This window comes from Lonchura striata, chromosome 5, assembly GCF_050655825.1.
Source record: "Lonchura striata isolate lonStrDom1 chromosome 5, ASM5065582v1, whole genome shotgun sequence".
In the NCBI taxonomy this organism is placed as follows: Eukaryota; Metazoa; Chordata; class Aves; order Passeriformes; family Estrildidae; genus Lonchura; species Lonchura striata.
Genome location: NC_140707.1, coordinates 29,869,691 through 29,884,946, shown reverse-complemented (window position 1 = coordinate 29,884,946; position 15,256 = coordinate 29,869,691). Strand labels below are relative to the sequence as shown.

Genomic DNA, 15,256 nt, shown 5'->3' with positions numbered 1-15,256 from the left:
CCCTGTCACCACCTTGATCTGACAACAGGGTGTCTCTGCAGTCCCTCAAGTATCATAAAGCTGATCTTCTCAGTGAACTTTTCAGAGTATACTGAGTCTCTGCACTAATCAAACACCTAAAGATGTAATGGTTTCCTTCCCTCTGTGTGCTCCACAGAATCCCATGGTCCATCACAGGAGCACACACCAAGCCATGGAATGGCAAATACAATTTTTGCATCCTTTTCAAAGAGGTTTCCATCCTTTCATCAGGCAGCAGGTGCTGAATTGCCAAGAATTCTCTGCTTTGGGGATCTCTCAGCACATCAAGACCTTGAATTGGGAGTTTTAAAATCAATCTAAGAAGCTGCTTCTATGACAGGGACTGACCTTCTCTGGTCTAAGTGAGCCCATTTAAAATCGTTCCACTGCCAAATGAAGCACTTCTTCCCTCATGCCCACCCCTGGTGTTGACATTAGTATTCTACAAGGAAAAAAAAAAAAAAGAGAAGACCCAAAACCTTTAAATTACCTCAGCAAATAATCAGTCTTGCCAATGTTTCTGCAGCAGTGATGCTTAAACAGAAGGAGCAAATAAGGGCAGCAACCAGCCAGCTGAAGCCACCTGTGAAACTGGTCCAGAGGAGAAACAGGCACTTCTCATCAATCACCTTTGAGTCTACAATTAGTTCAGTCCTTTCCAGTCAGTCCTTTCCATCCCTCCTCTTCCACCTTTCTTTAGCCTAACAGCTAGGCTCTTTTTTTTTTTTTTTTTTTTTTCTGCACAAGGTACAACAGAGCACTGGACATGAGACTAACAAACCATAAAATGTCATGTTTGAACTGCATGCCTGTGAGGGATTTTCAAAAATGTACAAAGTATCCGGTTTTCCTTTATTTTGCCCTCCTCTATTTTGAGTGACAAAGCTAGTTCAAACTAAGGTAAAAATACAGTGTCCTGGCTGGAACACAGAGTAACCTGAAGACAGAAATTTTTTTGCACAAGTTATAAATCCTAAAGAAAAGAAACATCCATGGCTATTATGGAAAGAATGACACAAACGTAGCTAAACCAGCACTGCAAACTTAACTGGAACAGTAATAAGAGAAATTTTTGGGGCAGGTGGAAAACCTCCTTGCTATGATTTGTGACGAAGAAAAAGACAAAGGCTAACAAGAGCCCATGGATCTCATTAAAAATATTATTCTCCTGTCAAAAGTACTGAAATCTGCTTGCACTAGCTGGTTCATCAGAGAAAGAGGAACACAGGGAAAACAGTGGAGAAATTAAAGATTTTAGTAATGTCCTGAAGTAATAATTAGGTCTTACAGCTTGCACCTGTCAAATGCCTCCAGTCTACAGAATCAATTCTTACACAAAAGTTTTTGTGTTAGAGCTTTTTGGGCAGGGGGAGAACATAGCAAAAAGCTCCAAGTAGCTTCTCAGAGAAAGAAATTAATCTGCATGCTTTAACAGCTTAAATGTAGGAACTGATTTGATTCATCCTGATTTAAATTAACCTTAATTCAGGAGCCTGGAGTGATAACTGACATACTATTTCAGTAGAGGAGGGAAAAAAGGCTTTCCTGAATTATCTTTTTTAAAGAATGCTCAAGAGTCCACATCTCTTATTGACCTCAATATAAAACAAGCACTTTCAAATAGTCAAGACATCATCAATGTTTCTGGGACAAATGATGGTTCAAGAATGGGTTTTTTTATTTTTCAAATAGAACCAATTTTCAGGCATCCAGTAAATTAACAATCCCTATCATTTTCATTTTACCATTTTAAAAAACCTCCAGTATTTAAACCAGATAACATTTCAGAAAAATAAGTAGACTAAGCAAAGAATCTCAGTCTGGCACTACCTGTGCTATTATGCCTCCCAGTTTTTGAAGCCAGCTGAAAAGATGCACACTGAATAACAATGAAGAGCCTAAGGCAAGCATTTGGGTAGTTTTTTTATTTGGTTGATTTTCTTTGTGGTGATGGTGGTGTTTTTAAATGTAAATTCCAGAGTTTTAAATACTCCTGGGCCAGGGTATGCCATAACAACTGTAAGAAACTAAAAATATCAAAACCAGTATCTTTGTACACATTAGGTCGATCACATTTTAGGACTGAGATCCAGCATCTTGAGTTTTACATCCTCCTTGCATGGCAACAGGTCAACAAAAGTCTAACAGCACTGAGGCTGTCCAAGAAAATGAAAACAGGAATTCCTAAAGAGCTAATGAGAGAAAAAAAGCCCTTGTGAGCAAAACTCACTGCTAAGCAGCAGCTATCACAAATCAATGCTCTTTAAAAAAACAATAAAATAAAAGTAACCAAGCAGCACTACCGAAGCTCTAAACAAAAAGCAGACCTTGGACAAACTTGTGGGTCAGAGATGTTTAAGTGTCTTCCCTCCATCTCTGGTTTTAAACCTGAACTCCAGACTTCCAAGGCAGCAAGGAAGTAGAGGCAGGGCAAAAAAAGAGACTAACATCAAATAATAATTTGATTTCACAGCACTTGCACCAATTCTGTCCTAAACTGATCTGCTACACCACTTCGCTTGCACTAAAGAAACGAGCTGGAACAAAGCAGATCAAAAGCCAAAGCTCCATCAAGGCTATGATGTAAATGTACACTTTCTTCTGAACACACAGCCACCAACAGTCCATCCAGCCCAGTAGCCAGAAGCTAGGGAAGCCAGATCCAGAAGCCAGACCCAAGAGAATACATAAAATTCAGTTACTGCTCTACATGTAAGCACATATATGTAATGTGCTAGATATATTACAAATATGTAACATATATTACAAATATGTAAGTTCTATATGTAAGCTGCATGCTTCACAACCAAGCTTTCTAGTTAGAACTTAATTAAATGCAATTCAACTGCAGTCAACAAGTCCCTGAGTTTTGGCATATAAATTACCACATTGAATCAGGGCTTAAATGGTGCTTCCCTTGTATCAGAAGAATAGGACTGAAAACCACCTTGCAAAAACAAACAGATTTTGAAGTTGGCAAACTGCACCCCAGTGGGTTTTTTGTCGGCTTTCTTTTTGGGCGGGTTTTTTTGTTTGGTTGGTTTGTTTTCTTTCCCCTGCTTAACTCATTTTAAAATTCCAGGTGCAGGAGCAAAACCAGAATGAAGACCATATTTCCCCTCACTCTTAAAGGTGCAAGTCATTTTTTATTTCCCAGCACCTCATGTCTCTTGTCATCATTTTCACAAAGATTAGAAATCAAGGCTGTGCCCTCCAAGAGCAGTCAATCAGCCATCTGAGCTGGAAGGTATCACAGACATAATAAAAAACAGCCAACATTGCCCAAACACTTTTTCCATCTCCCAAAATGCAGTACAGTTGCCAAACCTTACATAACCTGCTTACACAAAAGGGGCCAGTTGTACAGATGATATAAATCAGTACAAACTTCTCCAATTTCAACAATGCTCTTGAACTTATACAAGCCCATGGCACAAAACAGGAGTTTACAGGAAATTGCAATGAAGTTTAGATTCCTGCACATTTAAAACTTACTTCCTCCATCCCACCTTTAAAGCTACAAAAACTCCACTGTGAAATTAAATATCCCCAACTGTTTACAGAAGAATGTCTATCCCACATAGCATTAAGCTGCAAATTACTTACTCAAATTACTTTTTTCTTTTTTCAAGCATTAAATTTTGAGACCTGGATGTCCTTGACAAAATCATTACACCAAACCCAAAAACGTGCCACAATAGTTAATCATTACAACTAATCACATTGTATTCAAAATTGTGTACAAAGCAAACAAAACCCTTGAAACCAGCCTTCTCCACTACGGTTTTCCAACAGTGTCTTTTATTCTGATTTATTCTTTTAAAACACACACTGGTAAGATGTCCTTAATGATCTCTGTGACTGGCTCACACCAGCATGTCCATGTCCCTGTCCTGCTGAGGAGTCATTCCACAGCTCTGAGCAGAGAGGGAGGTTCTGGTCTGATGGCAGCACTCCTTCTGAGGAAGCCCAGGAGCGCTGCTGGCTTTCTTGACAGCAAGGGTTGTCTCAAAGTCAGTCCATTAACCCCAGGTCCCCTTCTTCTTTCATAAAATGTGATTTATTTTAGGAATGGGAAAAATAGTCCAAATCTCACTACATTCAACCCATTCTAAGACACGCTGCAAGCATTCAAAATTCAGGGTATCCTCACATGAAAAAGTGCAGAATGAACTGCTGAACTCTCCATCAGTTTGTGAGCTAGACCCAGTCATTACTTAACTACATCTACCTGAAGTTAAACCTAGATTTCTTCCTCTCTTCATAAGGAAACACTGAATTAAAATCCTGGGATGGTCAAAAAAATTGTATGCACACATTGTACTGACTTAATGGAAGATGGGGTGCAGCAAATGTATTCAGCAACAGTAATCCAAAAGTGTGAGGTGCTGGTGGCTCTCTTATCCACAGATCTCACAACTGCTCAAATGGTTAGCTCAAACCAAACGTTTCACCGTGCTGCTGCACTTTAACTCAATGTTTAGGGAAAGGTACACTCCAGCTAAAGTCAGGAATTTGTCAAGGCATGCAACTTAAGTTTGTTCATTTGCACCCTTGTAATTTCAAACACAGTAACAAACAAAACCCTGAGAACACCCTCAGCAGGTTACATGGAAAAATTCTTCCTTCAGCTTATACTAATGCTCAATTTTACATGAAAAAAAAAAATTAGAAACATGTTTTGAGTTAAACCAAAGCAACTCATTAATGACATACAGAACAGTGCCAGTCCAACCAGACCAACATGTTGTATATGCCATGATCTCCACATTATGCAGCTATAAAATGCACCCAATTACATCATCTAATCAAAAACCTTCCATCACCTCTTTGGTGCCAGTGCATTCCTGACTTCACCCAAGAAACCACTGCAACACACACTGGCACTGTGACAACTAAAGCAATCCTGTTGTTCCTTCTGCTCCCTCAAGAAATGGCATAGAAATTTAGAAGATAAGAATACAATTCCCAAACTTAATAAGACTAAATGTGTACAGGGCAAAGAAGTATCAGTCTCCAGGATCCAGGATAAAAGGAATCACAGAAACGTAGCAAAGGAAGAGTGCAAACAGCGGAGGGAGTTCAGTGGGGCTTTTAAGGAAGTCTTCACATTTCCACCTCTTTCCCATGTAATTTTGCAGGGTAGGGGAGAAGTAAATGACTTTTTTCTATCATCTGTGAACAGGCAGGTCTGCTCTCAAATGGAGTTAAAGGTCTTTGAACAATATATGCCCTTTAGTCATAGCTATGAGCAGGAAAAGGGAGAAATAAGCAGAGGAGACTAATGAACTATTTAAAGAAAGGCTGTCACCATCAAGGACAATAATCCAAAAAATAAAGTAAATAACAATTCTCACAAAAACCTCAAGTTTCTTATGCATGAGACTATTTGCAGCTATTTGGAGACCCGAATCAAAAGCTTTCCAAGTCCCAGAAATTACTGCCATACCAAGATACTGGATATGACCGTGAACCAATTTTACAGTTGAGTACTTTTCTTTCATTTTAAGATAATAATTGTGCTACTCATATATTATAGAGTTTCAAGTAACTAACCAAAAGCTTCAAAATAATTTTATACTTGCAATTAATTACAAACTAGAAGCACACAGGACATAAACTAATCTCTAGCTTTCAGGCAGCAATAAGCATGTTTCACTCAAAACCTGGGCATCTTCTGAATTTTAACCAAGCAGCCATGAGTCAGGGTTTCTAAAAAGCACAGTCTTTACTCAGAGGATGTTCCTTGCTTTTCTTCTCCACCACTTGCAACAGTCACAAGTTTTATTCCCTCTCCTCTCAACTATTCCAAAAGAGATTAAGACCAGAAGATACACTGCTAAAAAGACGTCACCATTCAGGCTTATTTGTTCAGAAGCCTCAGTCTACTGCAGCTCATATAGATCCCAGTAATTCCAACACAGCAGGCCAACATGCTTAACCTCTAGTACCTGCCACGCTGCTGTGTGGGACCAAGGTCCTGGTGAATCATCAGCAAACACCACTGCAGTCTGAAGTGCTGACATAAACACAGTTGTGAGTTAGAACAGCTCCAGGTCTTGTTCATGGCTTTGCTGTGACACTGAGGAAACGCTGGATTAACAACTAGGCATGTCTGAGGCTTTTAATTTTAGACTCTGAACTGAAAACTTTCTAATTGTGATAGCAGTCCTTTCTATATCCATTTTTAATATCCTGTTTGGTGCATTTACCATCTAATCCTTTATTTGGTGCCAACTATACTTTAGGTCAATGACAGCAACTACTTGCAGATTTTGGTGATTTGCTATAAGCAACCTGAGGCAATGGCTAAGCCAGGCTATGGCATGCAATCCCTTAATGTTGTTCAGACACGATTAGGCTTGTTTAAATCTCTGAACTAATAGCCATTCTGCAGAATGCCAAAACAGATGATTTATTTTTAGTACTCAGTAATTTTTTTCTTATTGCTGCATTCTAATTTGTATCTTATTTCCTTTCCCCGAAGCTTTGCTATTCCAAAAGGAATTGCTCCATAAATGAAGTCAGCTTCTGTGGTGGTCCACTGGCACAGCACTGCCTCTGCCCAACAGCCCCACACCATGCCATGGAAGACTTTAGGAGTGAAAATGAGGGAGGAAATGGGAGACAGCAGTTTGCAGCTTTTCTTCAGTCAGTTAAACCAGTTCAAATGTCTTTATTCTCCTCTTTCATCCTTTCTACACATCCCACCAGGGTCAGCAGGCCAGCTCAGGTATGGCAAATTCAACAATCCCAGTGACTACACCAAGTGATGGCTGTGGTTATACCCACACCAAAAACCCCACAAGACAGCAATACCTTTTCTTGAGGCAAGCGTTTTTTATCTTTCCTTAAAATAATAATTTCACAAACATTTCACAGATGTCTCATTTAGCTCTTTGTGCTTCAGCAAACACAGGGGGCAGAAATTTCTCAAGCATTATTGTCTGCTTAGCGAGGTAAATTACGGAAAATGCAGCCTGGACTTGGACAGTCCAAGGCAATACAGCAGCCATCACACAAGTAGGAATTCAAGATTTATATTAACCAAAGTAAATATCTCTAATACATTCTAGACTTTAATAATGTGAACTAACTACTTCATTAAGCACTTAGTGAAAATCAGATATGAGAATTATGGATATGCTATAGATCCTCAGAATCTGAGCCCTGCATTAAATGGAGAAGGTAGCAAGCATTGAGATTTTTATGTCATAGATTTAATGACCCTTGTCAACACACATTCTAGGGTGTTCAGATCTAAGACCTTCACTACAGGACTGAGAATTAAATCATTTGTTTTGGCTACTCATTCATGCATTCTTTTGAAGACTTTTTTTCAGGAAACTGAAGTTTGCTTGCCACGACGTGATACAAACTTGTTTTTCAAATACATTCCTCCTCCTTCTTCAGACCATGTTCATGACACAGGTTCTTTGCATGGGTTCATTGCAGGGAATTTGAGCTACCTCACTGAGCTGGGCTTGAGTAAAATCTTTACATACAACAAATTCAGATTTGTTATAAGCTGCTATCCTGAAAACAAGTAAATACTTATGCAATGGCTGCAAACTCAAAATTAGTAACACCAACACTATTGAGGCCCCCATCAGCGGTCTACCTATCAAGAATGTATATCAATGCTAATGTTCTACAAAACACTACCAAGAATTTAGCCTAAAGTCCTCCATTTACAAACTCAGCCTAACATACCCAACAGCAGGACTGGGATCTAAATGTTCAAAACAAAGCATCAGCAAATTTGCAGAAAAATGTTTTGTACTAACCTCTATCTTCTTAGTTTATCCCTCATGTCAGGGAAGAATAATTGGATTATCACATATCACATGCTTCCTTTAATTCCTAGAATATACAGTGGGTCCAGCAAGAAAGTTTTAATGTGTATGGAAAGGATGTCATTACATATTAAGCCAACTCTTGTTAATTATGATGGTCTTTCAGCATATCAGAAGATCCTGTACAGTGAATGATTTTCACTAGCTCTGGGAAGAAGAGAGACCCACAGATAAGCTTTGTCTCACAGCTTGCCTGAAAAAATGAAATTTTAGGAATGGACTGAATGATCATTAGGGAAGAGTATTCTCTCTTTCTCAGTCATAACTGAGAGATAATCACTACCTTTAAAGAAGGAAGATAGGCTGAGTATGCAAAAGGTGCAGCTCTCTTTAAAAATGTCACTACACCACAATCATCTGACTTACTACTGAAGAAGCCCATCAGAACATCTGAAAAATCATACTCCTGAATGTCAGCTGGAAATCACAAAATAACAGGCTTCAAAAGGAAACTCCAGAAGTCAGCTTAGCCCCTCTCCAATGTCCTAAGGCTTGGTCATTATACTTCTGGTGTTCCTGAGAGATGATGACTGTATATTCAATATGTTCTTTTCTATTCTCTCAAAGTAGTCTATGACTTGAAGAATCACACTCAGAATGGACTAAAACCTACTTATTAAGCAAACACTACTCTGGGAGTAACACCCCACTGCAAACATACAGTCCTCCATCCACCTCTGCAGAACAGCCTTACTAAAGCTAGAAGACAAGAGAAAGTTTCACCATTCTGCACAACATGTTATTACCTCAAGAGAAATCAGACTTGTTTGACTTGGAGCCTTCTAGACAAACCCATGTTTGGGTACTAATAATATCAGCTAAGCATTTGCAATCTCCTTATTTGTTCCATTTTGCCTCTGGAAACCAAAGTTGACTAATGAAGTTTTCTTCCTCATTTTCTAAGCTCCTCACCCACACTTCTATAGTAGAAACTGCTAAAAGGACAAAAATCACATCTATGGAATGGTTTCATATTGGAACCTCTTCCAAACTGAAAGCAAATGACTAGCCACTGACAGATTGCCTCATCCAGTTTTAAGAACCCTTGTCTGAACTTCATCACATTTTATGATCCAGGAAAAAACCCACAAACTTACTCTGGTGCTCTGATCTCATACAGTTCTGACAGTATTAGCCACCCGATTTCAAAAACTTATTAACAAAAAGACAAATAAGATATTATTAAATGGTTCTTTTCTCCTTCTGGCACCCATTTTTCTTTCCCTGAGAATACCTGGAACAAGGAACACGTGGTTCTATGCGAGTTCAACCCCAGAGCCTGCTGTGCCAAAATCACCATTTCTCAGATGCACTTAGGAAATATTTCAGATCTACCAGGTGAAATGATGTGCTTGTAAAAGCAAACCTGAATGTTTTATTCCACAAATATATGCGATGTCTGAGTTTTTAAATTTTCTTTTAAGTATAATGTATTAGTTTTTCAGGCAAACCTGTCTTTATTTCAACACTTAAAGAATCAGTCAAAAGACAAGGAACTGCACCCACTTAGGAGAAGTAAACCTGGCATTGGCATTTCATGCAAAGTGCCATACTACTCTCTGTAATCCACCTCACTGTGAAATACTCAATTTAACATCATATTCTCTCTTTAAATACACTACTGAACTCTACATCTAATGAATCAACATTAATTAATTATGCATAGATTACTTGCTGTCAGGATACAACAGGATTCCTGTTAATTTATTTAAAACATCTCTATACAGGAATTTGCTGTGGGGAGCATTCCTTTCACCTAAAGGCATCTGTAAGGAAGGCAGGGATAAGGACCCCTCTGGAAAAGTCCTTTGGCCTAACAAAGTCACTCCACTTCCCCTTTCACTGGTAATGGCTGTACCCTTCCAGCCATTTTCTAAAGGATACCAGCAGCTCCAGCATTTGACGAGTCAACAAAACTAAGTATTTTATTTCTTTGGGTACACACAATTTCATTTAGCCTTTGTATGCCCTTTATGTATTAATCATAAATGTACCTGTAACACCTCACATCCATCTGTAAAATCTTATACAGGAAACACTGAAAAAACAACTGAAGTTCCAGTCTGTGACATGGAAGGTGCTGACATGGTCATCTTAAGTTGCCCTCTGTTGGCTAGTTTCCATTTTCATTGTTGATACACTTGAAGCAGGTAGTTTCTCAAGACAATGTCCATCTCCCAGAGTAGGATAAACCACCAAATACTTTATTTTTATGGTTTATACTAACCCCTTTCATTAACTCAGCATCATTTTGCAAAGACAACAGACTCAGTGAAAATATCAGTTAATGCCAGATTTTCCTACAGATAAAAAACCCACCTATCTATACCCTAGAGGAAGAAAAAGTGATCTCTGAGAAAGTACTGTGAAAATGGCAGCAGATCAGTGGCAAACCAGCTCACTTGTGTGGATCCATGCACACAAGAGAAATGTACTTGAGTTCTCTTTCCTCATTTTCATGAAGGTTCATCTAGCACAGCACATCTGCAGTCATCACTGCAATAAATGCCAGGCCCAAAGGACACAACATCAGCACTGCTTGTGCACAGGGAGGGCAAAAGGCACATGTGAAACCCTGGGGAGGGTTGAAGAGGGAGGGAGGAACCATGCATATACACAAGTATTTTTTAGAGCACTAGAAGTGATGACACATGCAGCGTGTACTCATTACTTCTTAATATGGTCATTTTACAGCATTGAGAATCAACAGTTTCACCTGGATTCTTTCCCTTGCTGGCACAAACATTATTATTCAACATCATCACTTAAAAATACCGTGGATTTTGTTTACCAGAGCATAGCAAGTGAGAATTCCTGTTTCAACGCATGCAGACTTTCACATGTTGCTGTCTACATTAAATAGACATCACATATAAAAACAAAGTTAACTTACTAAACAAGATAACTGAGAAGATCATAATAATCATAATAATAATAAAAAGCTTGGAAAATTAATTACTTTTCCAAAGTGCAATGGGATAAGCCAGGTAATTATACTGGTTGAATATTTGGCTCGGCACCTAAAAACCAGCTGTATTTTTCTTTTTGGCTCAAGGTCTGGGCTACCATTTCTTGCCACAAAATATTTAAGCTCAAACATATGTTCAGTTACAGACCTTGAGAAAAATACCTCAGGAAAATGTTAAATGAAACAAAAGGTTATGTGTTCCTTTTCTTTTCAGAACTATAAACTTAACATAAATCACCACCATATCCATTTAAGCATTTAAGCCAAATTAATATTTACCCATGAGCCGGATCCAAAGCTATTGCCCTGGGCTGATCAAGGTCTTGCCAGAAGAGGACTTTTCTAGATGTTCCATTGAGATTAGCTACTTCTATCCTATTGGTTTCTGAATCCGTCCAATAAAGTTTTTTCCCAATCCAATCACACGCCAGGCCGTCCGGGGAAACCAGACCAGAAATGATGACATTCTGCACCACATTCCCAGTTTGGTTAATGTAAGTTTGCTTGATGGCTTCTTCACTCACATCTGTCCAGAAAACGATGCCCTGTGAATACTGGAAGTCGACCGCAGCAGCGTCCTCTAAACCACTGACCACCACGGTGGACTCCAGCTTCGTGCCTCCGGCATCCACGAGCCGAACGTCCCGCCGGTTAGCAAAGAGCAGAAAGGGAGATGCTGCAGAAGGAAAAAATGGAAACGTGTTAGCATCACAGGCACCTACAGATGTTCAAGAGCTGGCTATGTATGTGGCAGAGGATTTCTTCTCCCAGACTGGCAGGACACGGAGTACAGTGTGTCACCGTATCTAAATACCTGTTCCTTCCCTATGTCAGACAGGGGTGTAAAAGAGAGATGGAAGAGTAGGGGTGTTTGTGAAGACTGCTGTTAGCTGAAAGAGACAGCGAGAGCAAAAGGACAAAGGTTTCCCAGTTTCCCCCATCTCACCCCAATTTTTCTAACTCAAGCAGCAGCTGCTGGAGTTCTACACCAGTCACCTGCTGAGTCCCAGCTTCATATGGAACCATTGCATTTGACGTGCTGCCTCCAATGCACAGTCAGCACAGGTCCAATAATTTGCTACTCATGGAACAGAGCAGCTCATAGAATACTCATAGAATAGAGAAGAATATATCTCCTATGTTTCAAGCCTGTCATATAAATACCTTCAGTTTTAAATTCACGTTACTGTATGTAAGAGTTACTTCTTGATATTATCTTTCAGATTAAATTTCTCCTGCACTTTCTAAAAAAGAAGACAGTTTATACAGTGTCTGAATTGCAGGTCTGCAATGCTGGCTGCCCTGTCATTGCTATATTGCCAGTCTCGTGAATTCTGGCTCTGGCTACATTCTCACTGGAGAGTGTGTGCCTCTGCACATCCTTGACAACAGCTAATGTGTTTATGTGCAGGCCAAAGACCTCAGTCAGAATACACACCTTCAGATGACCTCAAAAACATACATAAAAATTCAGAGTTTTCATTATTATTCTCCATGGTCTTTTTCCCCCCCAAAGCCAGGAAAGAGATTGTTTTATTTTGCTTTTTGAAGGAAAAGTATGCTGATGTAATTTACATCACCAGGTGGTTTTAATGAGGGTCTTGGACAGCAAAGAGAACCAATTGTTATCATTAACGTTTCACTGAAGATGTATCTTTTTTCTCTACAATATTTAACTCAGGGAAGTTTATACAGCTTGAGAAGAATTACTTGTTAAGAAATGATGTCTCAGTAACCCTCCTATTTAATTTTGCTGGCTTGCCAAGCCCTTCTCTCAATCTTTAAAAACACTACGAATAGTATCAGGAAAATCCAACAGGTTAGTTATTGCAAACAGACAAAAAAAAGTCTAAAATACCAAGTGCTTGTTTTCTTCTCTGCAGCTGATTGGTTCCCCATAGCCACGTCTGTTTTAAGTGGCACTGTATCAAAACATTTGAACACTTGGGAAGTTTCATGTTAGAGGGCTCCAAGTCACAAATTCTTTGGGGCAGAGACCTTCTCAAGTTACGCACACTGCCTCACAAAACCAGCCCCACATCCAGACAAAGATCAAAGCTGCAAAAAGCCTATGTAGAATTTTTTTTTAAATATTGTCCCACAAACTTGTTTAGAGGAATCTGAATAGATTGATTTTCATCTAGACATTTCCATACTGAAGGCATTATTAATGCTACTACAAAGGAAAAATGAACCTGAAATATCAAGTCCAATCAACAGCAGAAGAACTCAACAGCTTCTTAACTAAAGATCAGACATGAAAAATGTCTAATCCAATCAGTATCAACATTATCCCAGCTCCCCATCCCTTTCAGCAGATTTCTTCCCTGCTGATGTACACAGTGGGCAGCAGCAGGCAGATAAGGCACTAAACTGCTGTGTTCTCCGTCACTTCTGTTCTTCAGAGATGTCCTGATTGAAGTGCAGCCTCATTGTGCTGGCCATGAACACCCAGCAGGGGAATCGCACTGCCCTGCTCGCAACTGTGTTATTAGAACTTCAGTGCACTATACACTCCTCTAAACTGATTGATTATTGAAAATGACCAGGTTTTATCCCCTTTAAGAACAAGTCCACTTCCTTTGAGAAAGACAAAAAGAGAAGGCAGAACTCTGATTCTGAAAACTATATTCACTTCTCTGCTCCTCCCCACCAGCCTATTTTTTTTAATTCCAAATTTTACTTTTGAAATGGTTACAGAGCCCTTTTAGAGCAATACTGGTTGGGAAAATAAACAAACAAGAAAATCACAAAAAGGCCAACAAACAGTGATCTGCTTCTCTACAGTAATTCTTGCTTGAAATGCTGCTGAAGAAAGCCTATGTCTCTCACATAAATAAAGGAAATAAAACAAAAGTCAGAAAAGTACCTAAATGTACTTCCACCGTCTTGTATTTATCACTTCAGGTCAGAATGTGATGGCTCATGAGAAGGCAAAGTTAGTTCTAGTAACTCTGCAGATTCCACTAAATACAATTTCCAAGATGTCGCAAGAAAAGTTCACAGAACTTTTCAACTTTTCAGCTTTCCCAGTTAATAAGCAGTAAATCTGAAAGAGGCAGCTAAGACAACAAATGTGTTTCTAGAAAGACACACACATAGCATATCGCTTCATAAAATTACTCAACAGTTTAGCAATTCAAAATATATATTCATACTCTAGAAAATTACAACCAACAGGGTTTTTAAGGCATGAGAATGAGAAATGAAGCTCAAAAAGTATCAAAATAAATGGCATTGACAAAACACTTGATTTGCTGTGCCATCAATAAACCACTTGAGATACAAGGCCATCCCACCCATGGAGGATACAAGTTTATTTTGAATCCCACATGAAAGCAGAATCAAAACTTCATTTCAAGAATATGAAGACCAATCTAAACCATGCTGTCTTCTCAGTCCTGAACTGAGCTTGATGGTCCACAGAACACTTTTATCCTTGATGCATTTAATTCTTTACTGCATAATTCTTGACAAGACAAACCAGAAAGCAAGTTAACAAGAGTTTCTAAGGAGAGGGATGGGGGAGACCCAAAAAAAGCAGCAATAACTGCTTACCATTAACCTGCAAATGAGCTTATTTGTTTCACAGGAGGAAATATTCTTTCCTTGAGAAGTTATTCCATGGTTAGAAGGTTAAGAGATTCAAAGGAACAATGAGTGTTTTGCTCTATTTTGATCAGCAATACTCCTGACAACTGCAAATTGCTTGAAAAGGGAAACACCATTTCTATTTCGAAAAAATAGAAGAATAAACAGTGAAAGGATGAATGCTGAATGTGGAGGATAAACTGTTCCTATCCAGTCTATTACCACCCAATTGAAACGACATTTTAATGAAGTCACCAAAAAAGTATTCTTTTTCAGTACAATTAGAACAGTTTATATTTTTCCATAATAGGCAATATTTAAAATGTCTGTACATCGCTGCAGTTCACAGCCTTTGGACACAAAAAAAAAAAAAAAAACACCAAAAAAAACCCACCCAAACCTGAAACCTCTCAAATTTTCAAATAAACTCTAAAGAGATAACAGCCTGAACTACACAAAGTTACATAATTTCTTCTTGCAGCAATTCTACAATCTTTCTTGGATCATGCAGTACTTGATCAAAACCATTTCATTCTAGAAAGACATATTATTTCTGTGTAGAAACCCACCATTTTTCCTGTGGTTTTCTGTTAAGTGGAAAACACCCTTGACTTGACAATGTAGTGAGCTATCTACACAGAAGCCTATTGTACAATTGTGTGAAAACAGAGCTTCTCATCAGTCCATTAACTGCAGAAAAGGAAACACTCCTGGTCAGACAGGGTAGGAATCAAGCAAGGGTTCAGTTTCCAGCTTTGCCTTTGATCCTTTAAATGCTCACTCCTCGTCTGTGGCCATTTACTAAATTTAAATTGTTTCA

The 15,256-nt window shown here is 38.9% G+C and overlaps 1 protein-coding gene across 1 annotated transcript in view; it reads right to left on the bottom strand.

Annotated features, from left to right (window-relative positions):
• Nucleotides 1-15,256, bottom strand: part of LRP5 (LDL receptor related protein 5) — a 132,514-nt gene that overhangs the window by 91,053 nt on the left and 26,205 nt on the right. The window contains exon 2 of the mRNA XM_021555189.3: nucleotides 11,125-11,521. Coding sequence (XP_021410864.1) covers nucleotides 11,125-11,521 — 397 coding nt within the window. The remainder of the gene's footprint in view (nucleotides 1-11,124; nucleotides 11,522-15,256) is intronic.